Here is a 14,567-nt window from a genome sequence, read left to right on the forward strand (position 1 = left end):
GAAACCTGCTGGCTTGAGTATTCACAGTCACTTCTGCTCATACTGGAAGGACAAGTATAACAAGCCTGTTCCAGAACGCTTAGTCCTACACTACGCCAGTGAGCCTTAATCAGTAGAGATGCTGGATGTCAGTAGCACATAAGAGCTGACTTTCTCAGTGTGTCCCAGGTCCATAATTTACTATGTATTAATAGCAAATCAAAGGTCAGACTGGAAGCTACAGAAGTCTGTGGCAGCAGGAAGAAAACTGATTACGTGTGAGCTATCAGTATGGCCAGACAGGAGGAAGTCAGGAAGGTTCGGTACAGTAGGATTTGTCTCACTCCAGCAGGAAGCACTGGTCACTTTTGGACCAAACGTGGGTTCAAAATGCCATCCCTTAGGTCTAATAGTATGGTTTCAGAGTTTGGGTTACATTTGGTTCTCACAGAACTCACTGAACAAAAGGATTAAAGAGTTTTCTCTTTGAATGTTAAGCAAAGCTTCGGAAGCCTGTCAGAATGAGTCACCCAACCAAATTAAGGTCCTGATCTGATATGGGTGTAGACCTTAAGTTAGGTTTCTAGGCAGAGGTTACATCACCACTTTTAAATACACCCTACTGCAGCCAGAAAGGGCGCTGCATTATGAGTCCACCTAGCAGAAAGCGTGTTTTACTTGCAGTTTCCTTACAGACTGAAAAGCCAAGAGAAGCCAAAAGCAATCTCTGAGGTATCCATACAGCTACCAAGTAGGGACAACACCTAATCTTTACTATGAAGACAAGTTAGACCAAAGTAACTGGCCACTGATTAGATAAAGTTAAAAGTAACCAGTTTGCAAAGAACCATCTCCATTCTGTTTGAACCTGGGATGAGGTCAGAAAGCAGTGAGCTGTTGCTGGAATACAGATGCCAGCAAATCAAACAGAACCTGCCAAGGCGGCCCTGCACACAACAGCTGTGGGGCTCCTACTAACCCCACAGACATTTTCCTGTATCTTGGTCTATTGACAGAGCCTTCCCTGACAAGCACGTAGAACCTCACGCTCTGACCTACTTTCTTTAGGCTTTGCTACACTTCTGTCCTAGGCAAATAACCTGTTATAGGTTTCATTGTCTCCCCACTTACCCCATGGGATGCTGGGGAATGGCACATACACCTTTAAATACAATAGCTTTTATGGTCTATCTGAAGATCAAGGAAGAAGCTCTCTGCAAGAAACTTACTTTGGGTTTAGGAGAGGAAAATTTTAGTCAAAAAACAGACTGAAAAGGAAGCGTTATCCCCCACTGCTGCTAGGAATCATGTTTACCAACCAGCGGGGACCTTGAATGCCAACTGTAGTAAAAATCAAGCTGCACTGTTCTCTTTAAAAGTCTCGGGTTAACATACAACAGAGCAATCCCATAGTAGGTTTTTTATAGGAAAGAAAAAAAAAGAAGTGTGGAGAAAAGCAAACTAGGGAAAGATGACACCAGCATCACCCAAACTGTCACACCCCTGTTCTATGTCAACGTGGGGAAAAAAATGTAAAGCCTGTGACAGCTATCCTCTGCATCTCCATCTGTAATGTCTTCTGCATCTGACAAAAATATGAATCACTTGAGAGTATAGAAAACATAACACTTGTTTCACACAACACAGAAATATACAGCGTAGAACTGAAGTGAAAACAATACTGTGATAGATACGACAGACTATCTAATTTGGAGTGTGAATCCATACATGTGGAGAACTAACTAATGAAGTTCAACGTTCAGGGTTAAAAAGAAGACAGCTATTCAATCTTACAGAGCAGTCTGAAGCTTTGAAATTAAGGTAAAACCCAAAACTCAAAATATTTCTAATGAAAGAGCGAGTGGTGGTGCTCAAAATACAAAACAGACTTTTTGGTGGGATGTTTTCTTATCAATCAAATCGGATGGTTTTCTTTCACATTCAAATAAATCCTTGGGTGGTTTCGGAAACGTGGCTAAAAGATGGGGGAACCCAGGAAGAAAGGGAAAAACTGTTGTGACTTGTTTTGACAAGACGGTGTCAAGGGTAAGGAATCTTCCTAATTAAGAATTGGTCCAAGTAGTAAATTAGTTCAAATTTATCCACATTGATTTCCAAATAATTAATATTCTGCCATTAGTCTAAGACCGAATGAATTAGCTGTTTGCTAAAGTAAATCCGAAAATATTTCTATCTCACCTTGAACTTTTAAACATATTAATTTTATTAATATATTTATTTGCATGAGGAAACAGAATGGAAGCCCTTGGTTACTTAAAATCGCGATGAAATAAGTTGAAGTGTGGAATAATGAGATGATCCTGTGCTTTCTTTTTTTCTGAAGTACTCAAAGTGAAGGCGAGTTGAAAAAGAACAACAAAAAGAAGATAATCCTGACCTTTCAGCCTGTCTGCTTATTGAAGAATGAAAGAAAAAAATCCTGAGTGCATTGTGAGAGATCACTGAGGTCAGTCTGGATCCTTCTTTCACAGTGCAATGTAGCAAAAATAAGTCAGTTTTCAGGCTGTGAATACATGTGTGTGTTCCAAGGTGTCATCTCTTTTTCTAGAAGTGCCTTTCCTTAAGTTTTATTGCTTCTCTTCACATTTTTGAAGCTTTGGTTTTGAGAAACTTTCAGCTATCCCTAAAATATTGACACATCCATCCCAGTCCCACAATGACAGTAAATCCCAGCAGTATGACTTGTTTGCTGACACAAGCAATACCACCTTACAAACTTAGTTATGATGGAAGTTTTTATCCCATCAACACTACTGACTAGTGGCTTTCTTCATCTTGTGTGATTTATGTTCTCTATAATTCACACATATAATCTCTGGGGTCAGGAGTCTTATGTAATTAAAACATAAAGCGATTTTAAGAAAGAAAATTAGAACATACGGGCTTGCTCAGACCAAAAATCCATATAGCTCAGCGCCCCATATCTAAGCCATGGCTCAAAGAATGGAACTCATGGGGAGAGCCTAAGTACAAAATGTGTATCGGTGCTACTGCAAAATACACTCCAGACTCCCTGCAACTTGTGGCTCTGAGACACAGAGACCATCTTACATATCATACAGGTGCTGATCCACTCTTCTGTGGATGTGTCCATTGTTTTCTGAACCCACACAGATTTATAGCAAAAGCTTAACAGTGTGTTGTGTGCAGGAATATCAAGGAATAATTTAAGCCCACTCCTGCTTGAATATATTTCTGTTCTGAGAGGGAAGTTAGTGGCTCTGGCTGGATCAAGCTATAGATGTAGAATGAGATAGGGTACAGATAACTTCATTTTCCTTCTCTGCCTGCAGGGAACTTCCTCCCACACATGAGCACACAAGCACGATGTAATATTAGCAATATGTTAAGTCAAGAAAAAAACATGCTGAGAACCTATATTCTCCGACTTCATTTTGGTAGGAAGTGAGATGCTATGTTCAGACGTGTTACCCTTGATTTTAACCCCTACTTATAGAAGACATCTCTTAAAGGTAAACAGAAAGAACAGGTTCTACTTCCATGGCTGACTGGCTACAAGATAATTCTCCTACTGCATTTGTGTTTCAATCCTGACATCAAACACCCCTAGAAGCTGTGATGGTTTCCCTGTTGAACTCTGAAGATAGACAAACTTGTAATGCATCCAATAAATCCTGATATTAATATTATTATGCCTATCAAACTACACAGAAGAAAAACCTACACTAAAAATGAAACAAGAGTTGTGAAATTAATTTGTCTTTCCAGGCTGTAGGCTTGGCCTTTGCTGCCAGAGAAACCTTTGGGGACTTACAGTGTACAGTAACTCACATGTCTTTTAATGTTAACTGAAATAAAACTGTACAGAAACAAGGCAAGGAGAAAGATCAAATGCTTTCATGCATAAGTAGGCTGGGAGAAGCTGAAGTGCAGAATGGAAGTTGCTCTTTTGAGTTTTCTGGTAAAACAAGAAATTCTGAGTAGTCTAATGTTTAGCCATTGAAAAAATAGCTTTAGCTTTTTACTTACTTTTTGGTTTCTGCTTTTTACTGATAAACAAACAGAAGAGAACCGTGCTTTGGATTTCAAAGGAATGGAAAACATTACAGAAAATTACTTAATCTCTCTTGTAAAGCTCAGTTTTTCCTCTTCTCTTTGTGATGGTCCTGAACCCTACTCTTAAGTCACTGCTTCTTTAGTGAAGGTATTCCTAAAATACAGATTTGCACTATTGCACAGATTGGCTGAGACTTAGGTGGGAAGAGACCTCTGGAAGTCAGCAGGTGGAGAGTAACTGCCCTAATGATTGACAGTCTGTGCTTGCTTTGTAATTAACCATCACTCTTCTGCAGAGCAGCTAGCACATACAGAAGGCATTTTGTATATGGTCATCTTTGCTAAAATAAGTCATGTTTTTCTAATCTCCCCTTTCCCTGATGAACCAATAGACCGTCCCTCACCCAGCTGAACTTCGCATCTCCACTGACACAAACTGTTTTACACCAAGATTTATGAAAACTTGATCTTTATACGCTTATCTTAGCTCATACAAGACTGTGGTGAAGCAAGATGAAGAGCTTCTGCAAAAGAGAAACTTGAGTATAAGTGGGAGTGGAAAGCAGATTCTACTTGTTTTAAGTACATATAGACAGGAGTTGTGCCAGATCTTCCTCACACCAGGTCTCAAGGAGTACTCAGTATGCCTTAAACACTTCAGTTCTGCAGTCTACCCCAGTCCTGAGTGCTCGTTATTCAGCACAATTTCTAACATGTTATAAAAATACACAGTGTTAAATCAGTGAATCAGCCTGCTCTTATGTGTGGATTGCTCTCCAAGTGTGGTGAGAACAGAGAGGAACGCCTTGATAAGTGTTTCTAGAGTCCTGACTTCGATTATGTGCACGGCTTTGCTTCTGGGGGAATTTCCCTGCAGCACTATGTGGAGACAACCCAAGGGGAAAACCATCGGCTCAGGCTGGCAAGAACCAGCAAACTGTTTGAATAAATAAAGTGAAGCTGCCTACCTTCATGCCAAGGATAGAAGATATTATTTGGAGTAGGTCCACAGCCGTACCCAAGTTTATTAGGAAGAAGGGTCTCCAATTACTTGCAGTCTTTTGCAGCATGAAATGGTCTTTCATGTGTGCTGTCGGAGTAAGATGACCAACTTATCAATCCACTCCACTGTCCTCTTCCTTCCTGTGATCCTAGGAAAAAAGCCCTGTAATAATTGGTAAGTTTATTTTCTTAGGCCTGTACATCTGATCACATCACTGAGCTCTCTATGCACAAAAAAGGACAATCCAGAAGGTTTATCACTCTTCACAACACCCACTTCAGAAGAGTCCTTGTTACAAATTCACTCTTCCCTGTGAAATGTCATTTCAAACTTTTATCTGCATTTCAGCAGCTTTTTGATTTCACGTGTTTTACACTTCCCAGCATTCCCAGGAATGTTATGGATACCAAGACAAAGCAGGGAGTATCTGCTCCTTCCTTCCTGGCGTGGGGCAAAGTTACACAGCTGGGCTGGAGGAGAGTTCATTCTTGAGTGACATCACTCACACTTTGCTGGGATTCTAGCTCTCTTCTAGAAAATTCTCCGTACTGGTACCAGATGTAGATCCATTTCTATTCATAACAAGTCTTAAGGAATAAAACAAATGGATAAGAACAAATGAGAAGCTCAGTCTCTCAGTCAAAATGTCTTTACATGAAGTAAATGGCACAGGACACAGATGGATACAGAACAAATGCCTCTGAAGAGAAATATGGCATTTTATTCCCTGTCATGCTCTAGGCATCCTGCTATGTACTGTCTTGTCTTGCCGCTTAGGCTGTAAATGATTCCAACCTTGTTCCTTCAAACTCCCATCTCCTTCAGCAATGGGAAGGGCAGCAGGAGCAGGTATCGTGTCTTGACAACTTTGCAAAGCTGAAACTGAGTCTCTGCACCAGGCCAGAGCCTCCACAGTGTGTGAGGCAAACCATTCTGGAATGCACAAGGCAGGGAAGTCATTGCTGGAAGTGCTGATGCACGCAGCAGCACAAATGGTAGGGAAACATCTATTAGGACAGACGGTTGTGCTGTACAAATCAGTATGGACATAACCTGCCTGTCCCACGTACCACCAAGTGCTTTGTCAAGCGATGAACACATGTAATGTGATTTCAGATCTAAGCTATTCCTTGCCCTTGTTTCAGATTTCTTTCTTGAATATGATTACCTCCACACAGCACAATGCATTCCAGAAAAGGCTTACAAGAACCTCATAAAACATCATTATTGTTTCCCCCTCTCTACTCTGATTACTTCCTGATGCATTCCATGGTCATGCTCCCCTTTCTCATTGCAATAGTACATTCATGATTCACTGTCATCCTGTGACCAACAGGTACACACAGTTCTTTTCAGCTTCTCACTTATTTTCAGCTAATGAACTTCCACACCACAGCAGAGGCTTATATTGTTAGTTATACAGTATTGATTTCTCTTATTACAGTCCTCAAAACCATCTAGTTATTTCAGTTTGAAATGTAATATTAACAGCACACTATCTGGTGTTTCATTTTCTGCTTCAGTTAAACTACTGATAGAAGCGATCTACCAGCAATTCATTCTCTATCATGCACATTCTTCAGAGTACAAGGCTGGTTTCTGAAAGTCAGCTATCTGGAATGTCTGATTAACATTTCTGATGGAATCTGGCTCTTTTGCATAGATGAGTAAGAGCAGTATCTAGGCCAGGATGAACACTGGAAGGAAATAAACACAGCAGAGAGATGATAGTGTCACATGGGCTTTCTGACTACGTACAAGATGTTTTCTGTAACAATTAGCATTTATGTTTTCCATCTGACAAATATTAGAACAGGTTCTGATGAATTTCCTGAGAGAAAACAGAAGAACTATGAATTAAAGACAGCTTAAGGCTCTACTGCAAATGCATTGGTAGAGAGCTTATTCAAGAACTGAAGATTCAGCAATACCAGAAACACACTCACTCAGTGACAGGGAAACAGCATCCAACTCCTGACATATCTTTAAAGTGCTTTTCAGTCTCCAAAAACATTGCAAGAAGAGCTGTTTGCCTGTGAAATGAGATCCCAGTTTAAAACTCCAATCTCACAACCGTCTTCTAATTTAGAGTACAAACAATTCGATAGCAACATGTAAACACCTGCAAGACATAAAACAACGTTTGTTATTATCTAGGCTTGTTAGTGTTCAGTGTGCTTACCACGCAGACACAGTAATTAATATCATACAGATTCCTCAATGAGTATCTGTAGAATACTTGCATTTTGCAGGTAGCAGTACAGATTTGGTGTCCAGCAGCGACCTCTGATGGTTAGGGCTGTTATGGCAGTGACAAACATTCCCGGCCAGTTTCAGCTCCTCTGAAACCAGCTTCTTTCCCATGTTCACGTGTATTGCCGTCTTCCTTAGATGCCAAGGAACAATATATACTTTCATTAGCTGTGTTATTATCTTTTAGCCATAGGAACCTTACGTATCTATCAGAACTTAGTCTTGCAGACTCTCACACAATATGCCCTGTACTTGTGTGGCACAGAAATCAATTACAAGGCACATCCTAGAGCCCTGCTCCTCTAGAGGCAGGCTTCTGAGTCTGGACTGCAAATAAATTTAGCTCGGGCCTTGACAAACTGCCTGATATAAGAGGCTCTTGCAGTCTTGTTGGATACTCTACAGTTTTTGGTCTCTCACTGCTTCTTAAGGAAGCAAACCAACGCATCTTGGTTCAGCATGCTGTGAAATAGCATGTGACTCCACACGTAGCCCTGTAGTTCATCAGAATTATCTACTGGGCCTTGGGGAAAAGCAACCAAAAATCTTTTTGCCATTATTATTTTAACGTAACCGCTGAAAGCCATAGCTCACTTTCAAGGAGACTGTTAACTACACGCTTGTCACACAGGATATTACAAAATGTCCTGATTATATTTAGAAAGTACCTTTGGTTGCAGAAAATGATGGCTGTAATTGACATTTAACCTCCTGTTTGGCACCTCAGTGACCCTGATCTCCGCTCTGTGCTCCTGGCCCAGTCCTGACCCTTCTCCTTGGCTTTATCTCTTAGTTCTCACTTTTGCTCTCCCAAACACAGATTCTGCCTTTTCCAGATGACCGTCATTTTATAACCTAATTCCTGTGTGCAAATCGCCTCCTGCAAACCCCAAACAACTCACAGCGCTGCGGCTCCCAACACTTCTCTGCTTCTTGAGCTGCATTTGCCGGCTTCTTTGCGTAGAGCTACAATGCCTGGCTTGGCTCTGCAGCTGGTCCTGGGGAAGGATCCTTTCAGGGCCATCACACGGATGTTCAGGGACATATTAAAATCAGAGGGCATAATAAGCTGTAGCAATTAACAAGCTTTAATTGCACTAACTGACAAGGAGGACTTTGTAGACAAACGGCGAAGCGTTAAGAGCCGGAGCTCCATGAGCTGCCCGCCCATCGGAGCGCGGCAGGCCGGGAAGCGTCCCCTTCCTCCGCCCCCTCGGGGCCGCCCCAAGCGCCGCCCCAACAGCCGGCAGGGCCGCCCCGTGCGCGGTGCCGGGCGGCAGCGCCATGCAGTCCCTCGCCCAGGAGATCAGGAGTTTCTCCAGGGCCAACCTGCGGAAGCAGCGCACGCGGGTGACGACGCTGACGGGCCGGAGGGTCATCGAGACGTGGCGGGGCGCGTGTCTGCAGGTGGAGGAGGTGGCGGAGGCGGTGCCCGGAGGCGGCTTCGTGCAGGACCTGAGCTGCGACCTGCAGGTCGGCGCCGCGCGGCCCTGGCTGCTGCTGGGTGAGTGAAGCGGGCGGAGGGGCCTCTCGGCGCTGCAGGGCGCAACGTGCAACGGGTTGCTCTCTCCTCAGGGTCGCAGGATGCCGCTCACGATCTGGAGACCCTCAGGAAGCATAAGGTAACGCCGCAGTGTGTCTGGCATGCTTATTTGGTGTGGGTTTCGTTCTTAAAGGCTATAATATTCTTTGAGTGATGTTACGGGAAGTGACGGCACCGCAGTTGTGCAGATGTCTGTGGGGGCTGCAAGAAGCTGGGACATGTTTCTATTTCACACAGCAGATCCCTGCATTGCCCTTTGTGCAGATGTCAGGCACTGAGCGGAACCAGACATACATGTCTGTGCAGCTGAGAGAGGGAAGGCAACAGCTCCAATGCCATACTCAGCTCTGGTGTTTCAGTCCTCCACGTAGATGTTTTCATTTCCTTGTATGCATTGTGAGAAGGAAAAGTGAGCACTTTCAGCACATGGTTTGTAGCAGGAATGTTAAAGCTCAATGGCCAGATTGTCTGACAGGTTTCATGCCAATGACCTTTCTCAGAGAGCAGGTCTTCCTTACCATCAGACTCAGCACTGAGGTGTTAGCCATCACCTATCAAGGTACAATAGAATCTTGAAACATTATAATATAGGAGATATGAAAGTAGATGCTTGAAATACATCCACTGCCCTAATGAGAATCACTCATTTGTTTTAGTTAAGCAAACAAAGACTGAAATTTGGCAGTATCCTTAAGTTGTATTGTATTTTAACTCAAACACATCATAGATGGCACATAAAGTTGAACAGTGTGGTTACAATCTGTTTGTGTCTAAGGAATATTTTACTTTTGTTACTACTTTTTTTGCTTGCTGTCTTCAGAATTCTGTTTTTTTTTATTTAGGTTACACATATTCTAAATGTGGCCTATGGAGTCCAAAATGCCTTCGTTAATGACTTTATATACAAGACCATACCTATTTTGGACCTTCCAGAAACAGATATCACCTCCTACTTCCCAGAATGTTTTGAGTTTATTGAGAAAGCCAAGATGCAGGTACAGTATATCTATACAACATAACTATACAGTATGGTTATTTATTACCTTAACTTAAATCCAAACAGCTGCTCCTCTCAAAAGCTATGAATCCATATACAGTTATGTACCAAGGGTGTCGGAGCACAGGTTAGTACCTTGAAGCCAGCCATTGATTTTAACAGCTGATAAAACCCTGACAAAGGCATCACACAAGGAGTAGGATGACTTACCTGCGTTTGGGGTTGCTTAGCTGCTCTACATATAAAACCAAGAGGGATGACCCTATTTGTTAAACTTGGCCTTACTGTTTAATTTATATCAGTGGTAGCTTTGACACTGTGACCTGACAACCAGACATTGTTGTACATTATTTGACTATTTCTACCATATTCATTATTTACACAGTTTGAGATAGTAGTTGATAATCCTGCCCCAGTTTGCTTTCTGCACACAATGTTCTTTCCTTCCCTCATGTATCATTTACAGGCTATCTGATACTTATTATCACTTAATGACCTTTTCAAAGTTTCTTGTTACTGTTTCCACTTCATTTCTAAATGAGACTTGCCATTCATAACTCCACAATGCTGATTCCTGCCTCTGGTATTTATGCTCCAGTTACTATTTTGTAAACTAGGAAGTTCTGAAGTTGTGCTTTTGCCCCCCACCCATCAGTATTAGTGATTGTGTAATGGAAAAGTCGCACTGAAGATCAGGTAACTGACAGAATAGGTGTTCATAAACCATGTAAGTAATCAAAAACCACTTGATTTGTCTCTGCATAATACTGTTGGCTTTGTCATGTCAATGTTAAAAGACCTTATGATGAAATCTATTAAGTGCTATTTTGTGTAAGTAATTACATGGAGATACTACCATTTCATCTCAAGTTGTGGGGTGTGAGGAATGTTCACTGATGAGGAAGTCTAGATATCTAAGAAATGGTTACTAGAATGTGGTTAACTTAAGACAACCCCTTACATTAGAGAAGCAAGAAAAGTGTGCACTGTGCTTTGAGTCACTGACAGCTGTTGCTTGTAACAGGATCTAGTTTTCTAACACTTGTTAACTGCTTCAGCCTGTAGACGTCGTGGTACAAACATTGATACTGATCAGTCACCTCTTTCTCTGGGCTGCAAATTGGTAGATTTTCCATTGCATGGTAGCTGACCCATGTCAAATCATGTTGCTCATATCTAATGCAAGAATGAAGCATTATGCACTAAATGCATCCTGGTATAAACTAGCAATGGATTTTACCAGGGAAAAATAAATGTGCTCAGTGTTGGTTTATTACTATATCCCATGTTTTCTAAGTCTACTCTGTGGACAAAGAGTGAGAAAGAAAACAAAGAGAACAATTTGCAACAGGCAACATGAAGAGGATATGATTTCCATTGGAGAAAAAACAAGTAGCAGTATTGGGATCAGTGAAGATGGAACAACTCCGTTTCATACTTCTTTGTCTTGTTATTTGGGTTAAAACAGGAATAGTTTCCTGCTCTGTGTATTAAAACATCAGTTAATTGGAACATGCAGCTCTGTGACTTAAGTCATAAGGCTTCTGTAGCCCTGTTGTTTTTTTCTCCTGCTTAAAGTACCCATTTAATAATGAGTACATGTTAAGGACAGGCAGAAGAGACTGCTTATATCTAGAATATATTTGTGTGTGTCTGAGTGTGTTGTGTCATGTTTCAGTATCTTCATTTGAAAACTGAAGATGCCGGTTTCAGCAACACCACTACTATAACTTGGCAAACAGTTTGGACTGAGCCTTTGCCAGGGCAGGATCTGGTGTACAAATCTGATATGATCACAACACTTCGTCATTGTAGAAGTTGTCTACACCACACTGAGCTGTCTCAGTGTCTTTGTGCCCAGGAGTTTGTAATGAAACTTGCAATATGTTATTCAAGACTCATTCAGATGCCTCGAGGGTTGTGCTGGAAATGCTCAAGCAGGCTGAAAAATACTAATTTTGCATATAATTCAAAATAAGCTTGATTTTAACCACTAGGAGAAACCTTTGTGAGTTCCTGGGAAGTTGAGTATAGCCATACTTAGAGAAGGGCCTTTATTGAACCAGCTGTATCAACTCCTAGCAATCATACTGATGATATAAAGGCAAAACACACATTTATCACCAACCATATCATGTATTTGTTGGCTTTGGTGTTCCTATACATGATTCTGCTTAGCTAGAACTTAAAGAACTCCAGAGTACATAAGAAGCATGCAATTAAAACTACAGTGTGTTACTGTGTTCAAGTATCTGCTTCTGTGCCTAGTTGTTTGCTGTTGTAATGCTATAATGGGATGGTGAGTACCATGATGGTGTCTGAATAAGGAGCTAGGAAATATGGTTTAGTGGTTTTCTGTAGGTATAGTAAAGGGAGGATGATTGGACTAGATGATCTTGTAGGTCCTTTCCAACCTTGAAATTCTATAATAAAAGTAAAGCAGAGAAATCTTTAGCTACAGCAAATGAGCCCAAAAACAGCAAGTGTGAATACAAAAATGAAAGAAAAGAATTGCTTACCTTGGGAATGCCTCAAACATACAGAACTCTCTAGCAAAATCCCACTACTTTTGCTGCCAACCCTTAAATGAGGGCTGGGAATGGGTGGATCCTGGTTCATGCACTGCACACACTTGAACTCGTGTGGGTTGGCCCAGCCTTCTGACAAGGTGCTCAATCACTGCTTCAGGCCTTGACTCAGCATGGACACTACAGCTGCCTTTCTGTGCTTTTAACCTGGTAATAGCATACAGTCAACTTTCTTTCCATATTCCAAATAAAATACATTTTAAAGTTAGTGTCCAATTAGATCAAGTGTCTTTGTGTTCCAACTGTCTATGATTTGGTGTTTACATGAGGAAGCTACTGCAAGGACTTGGAGAAGAGGACAGAGAATGGTTTTTAGTTCTGAAACGTTAGGTGTGAACTATTTGTTAATCATCAAGTGGCCTTGGTTAGAAAAATATTTAGTTTGGGGCTCACATAACTGTTTGGAGGTATTTATTTACATTCATATTTGCTTTGAGCTAAGCAAAGAGCTTTTACTAAACCATAATATATTGTAAATCAACTTTCTTTGCTAAGGTTTCTTGTTTCTATCTACTTAATGAATGTCCCAACCTGTGTTTCATTTGTTTCTTGAAGGATGGCGTGGTCCTGGTCCACTGTAATGCAGGAGTCTCCCGTGCAGCAGCGATAGTCATTGGTTTTCTGATGAATTCCGAAAGACTGAGTTTTGCTTCAGCCTTTTCCTTGGTAAAAAGTGCGAGGCCTTCTATTTGTCCCAATCCTGGCTTCATGGAGCAGCTTCACAAGTACCAAGAACAGAATATAAAGGCGAATGGAAGCATAAACGATCACGACTGATGGAAAGGGAGAAGTGAAACAATCTGTTCAGACTATCCAGTACCAGATGTTGGATATACTTTAATCTCTCATTTTGCAGTCCTTTTTCACAGGTGCACTTTAAAATCTTTCTCTACATGTTTATGTTCACCCTTACACTCCCATTCTTCAGCATCTGGTGTAGAGGCCAAATGGTGCTCCACTGACTTCACAGATGTTTGACCCAAGAGAACATTCTTCCTAGGGCAATGAAAAAAGATACTTTTCTTGCTGTGGTGATCAAAAAAATCAGAATGATTTTTTTTTTACTTAAATGCCAGAGAATGCAGTCAATACAGAGAGGAAATAAAAAGGCAACTGGGATTTTAACGTTGCCCTGCTTATTTTCATGCTAAACCAAGCCTTTACATGTTCTAGCTGGTTGTAACACCTAGATAAGATGTTAATATAAGGAAGTACCTTGCTTTTGGGTCTGAAATCAGTGTTAAAAGTAAGGAGGATTTTATTGAATTTTATGGGCTAGCCAGCCACTGAATAAATATATAAGATATGAAGCAGCCCATTGATGGAAATAACAGGGTGCAGGATGCTTTAATGCTGCACTTCTTTCTCCTGTGTCCCATCAAACACAGTAACATCATGTTTTGCAAGTGCTAGGAAACAAGCTGTCAGGGTTTTGTTGTTGATGGGTTTTTAGATGGTTTCAGAGCTGATATGTTGTTACAAACATTCTCCTTATCCCAGACTCTCTGCGTTCAGTCCCCTCCATTGATGCCCCCTCACTCCATTCCACGCAGTGTATATAGAGCACACATCATAGGAGAGGTTCCTGGTTTCTTGTCGCTTTGCTGACAGATGAACTGCTGTAAGATGGTGTGGTTAGAGGAAAAAACAAAACAGCAGAATCCGTGACAAAGATTTTGTGCATAGCAGTATTTGTGAGGCCTTTGTGCCCCTTCTGAATGGTTAGATAGTAGGCAAAGGGTAGTCAGGCATTGGAATGCACTGCCCAGGGAGGTGGTGGAGTCACCCACCATGGGAGTGTTCAAGAAACGTCTGGATGTTGTGTTGATGAATATGATTTAGCCGGGAAGTATTGGGAATGGTTGGACTAGATGATCTTCTAGGTCTTTTCCAACCTTGATAATTCTGTGATTCTGTAGATATGTTAACTTACAGTACAACAAAATAAACACTGTGTGTGGATAACTGTGGTTTTAAATGTAAAATAGGTGGAATCTGGTTACTTTTCCCTCCTCTTCATTGCCTCATTTCCGAGGCAATTTGATCCCCGCGCTCCCATTACCGTGTGTCTGTACCACACAACCCACAGCCGCCTCCTCTTCAAGGAGCGGGCGGGAGCAGCTCGCACCTCCCCTTTAACAAGATGGCGGCGGAGGAAGTGACGGC

The 14,567-nt window shown here is 41.6% G+C and overlaps 2 protein-coding genes across 4 annotated transcripts in view; one reads left to right on the forward strand and one right to left on the reverse strand.

Annotated features, from left to right (window-relative positions):
- NCKAP1 (NCK associated protein 1) overlaps window positions 1-8,316 on the reverse strand; it is a 63,613-nt gene extending 55,297 nt beyond the window's left edge. For 2 of the 3 annotated variants that reach the window (XM_085553580.1, XM_085553578.1), the window contains exons 1-2: window positions 8,176-8,316; window positions 4,986-7,406 (exon numbers count right to left, since the gene is read on the reverse strand). In XM_085553580.1, the coding sequence (XP_085409706.1) occupies window positions 4,986-5,102 (117 nt within the window). In that variant the 5' untranslated portion in view covers window positions 5,103-7,406; window positions 8,176-8,316. Of the gene's footprint in view, window positions 1-4,985; window positions 7,407-8,175 lie in introns of those variants that run through there. The other variant, XM_085553579.1, reaches the window with a different exon arrangement.
- Window positions 8,317-8,536: 220 nt separating this feature from the next.
- DUSP19 (dual specificity phosphatase 19) lies at window positions 8,537-14,366 on the forward strand. Its single transcript, XM_015867940.3, has 4 exons — window positions 8,537-8,777; window positions 8,849-8,895; window positions 9,659-9,811; window positions 12,957-14,366. The coding sequence occupies exons 1-4, from the start codon at window positions 8,558-8,560 to the stop codon at window positions 13,176-13,178; spliced, it is 642 nt and encodes a 213-aa protein (XP_015723426.2). The 5' UTR covers window positions 8,537-8,557; the 3' UTR covers window positions 13,179-14,366.
- Window positions 14,367-14,567: the final 201 nt, after the last annotated feature.

Source organism: Coturnix japonica, chromosome 7 (genome assembly GCF_054131305.1).
Source record: "Coturnix japonica strain WE chromosome 7, WE-NBRP24, whole genome shotgun sequence".
NCBI lineage: Eukaryota > Metazoa > Chordata > Aves > Galliformes > Phasianidae > Coturnix > Coturnix japonica.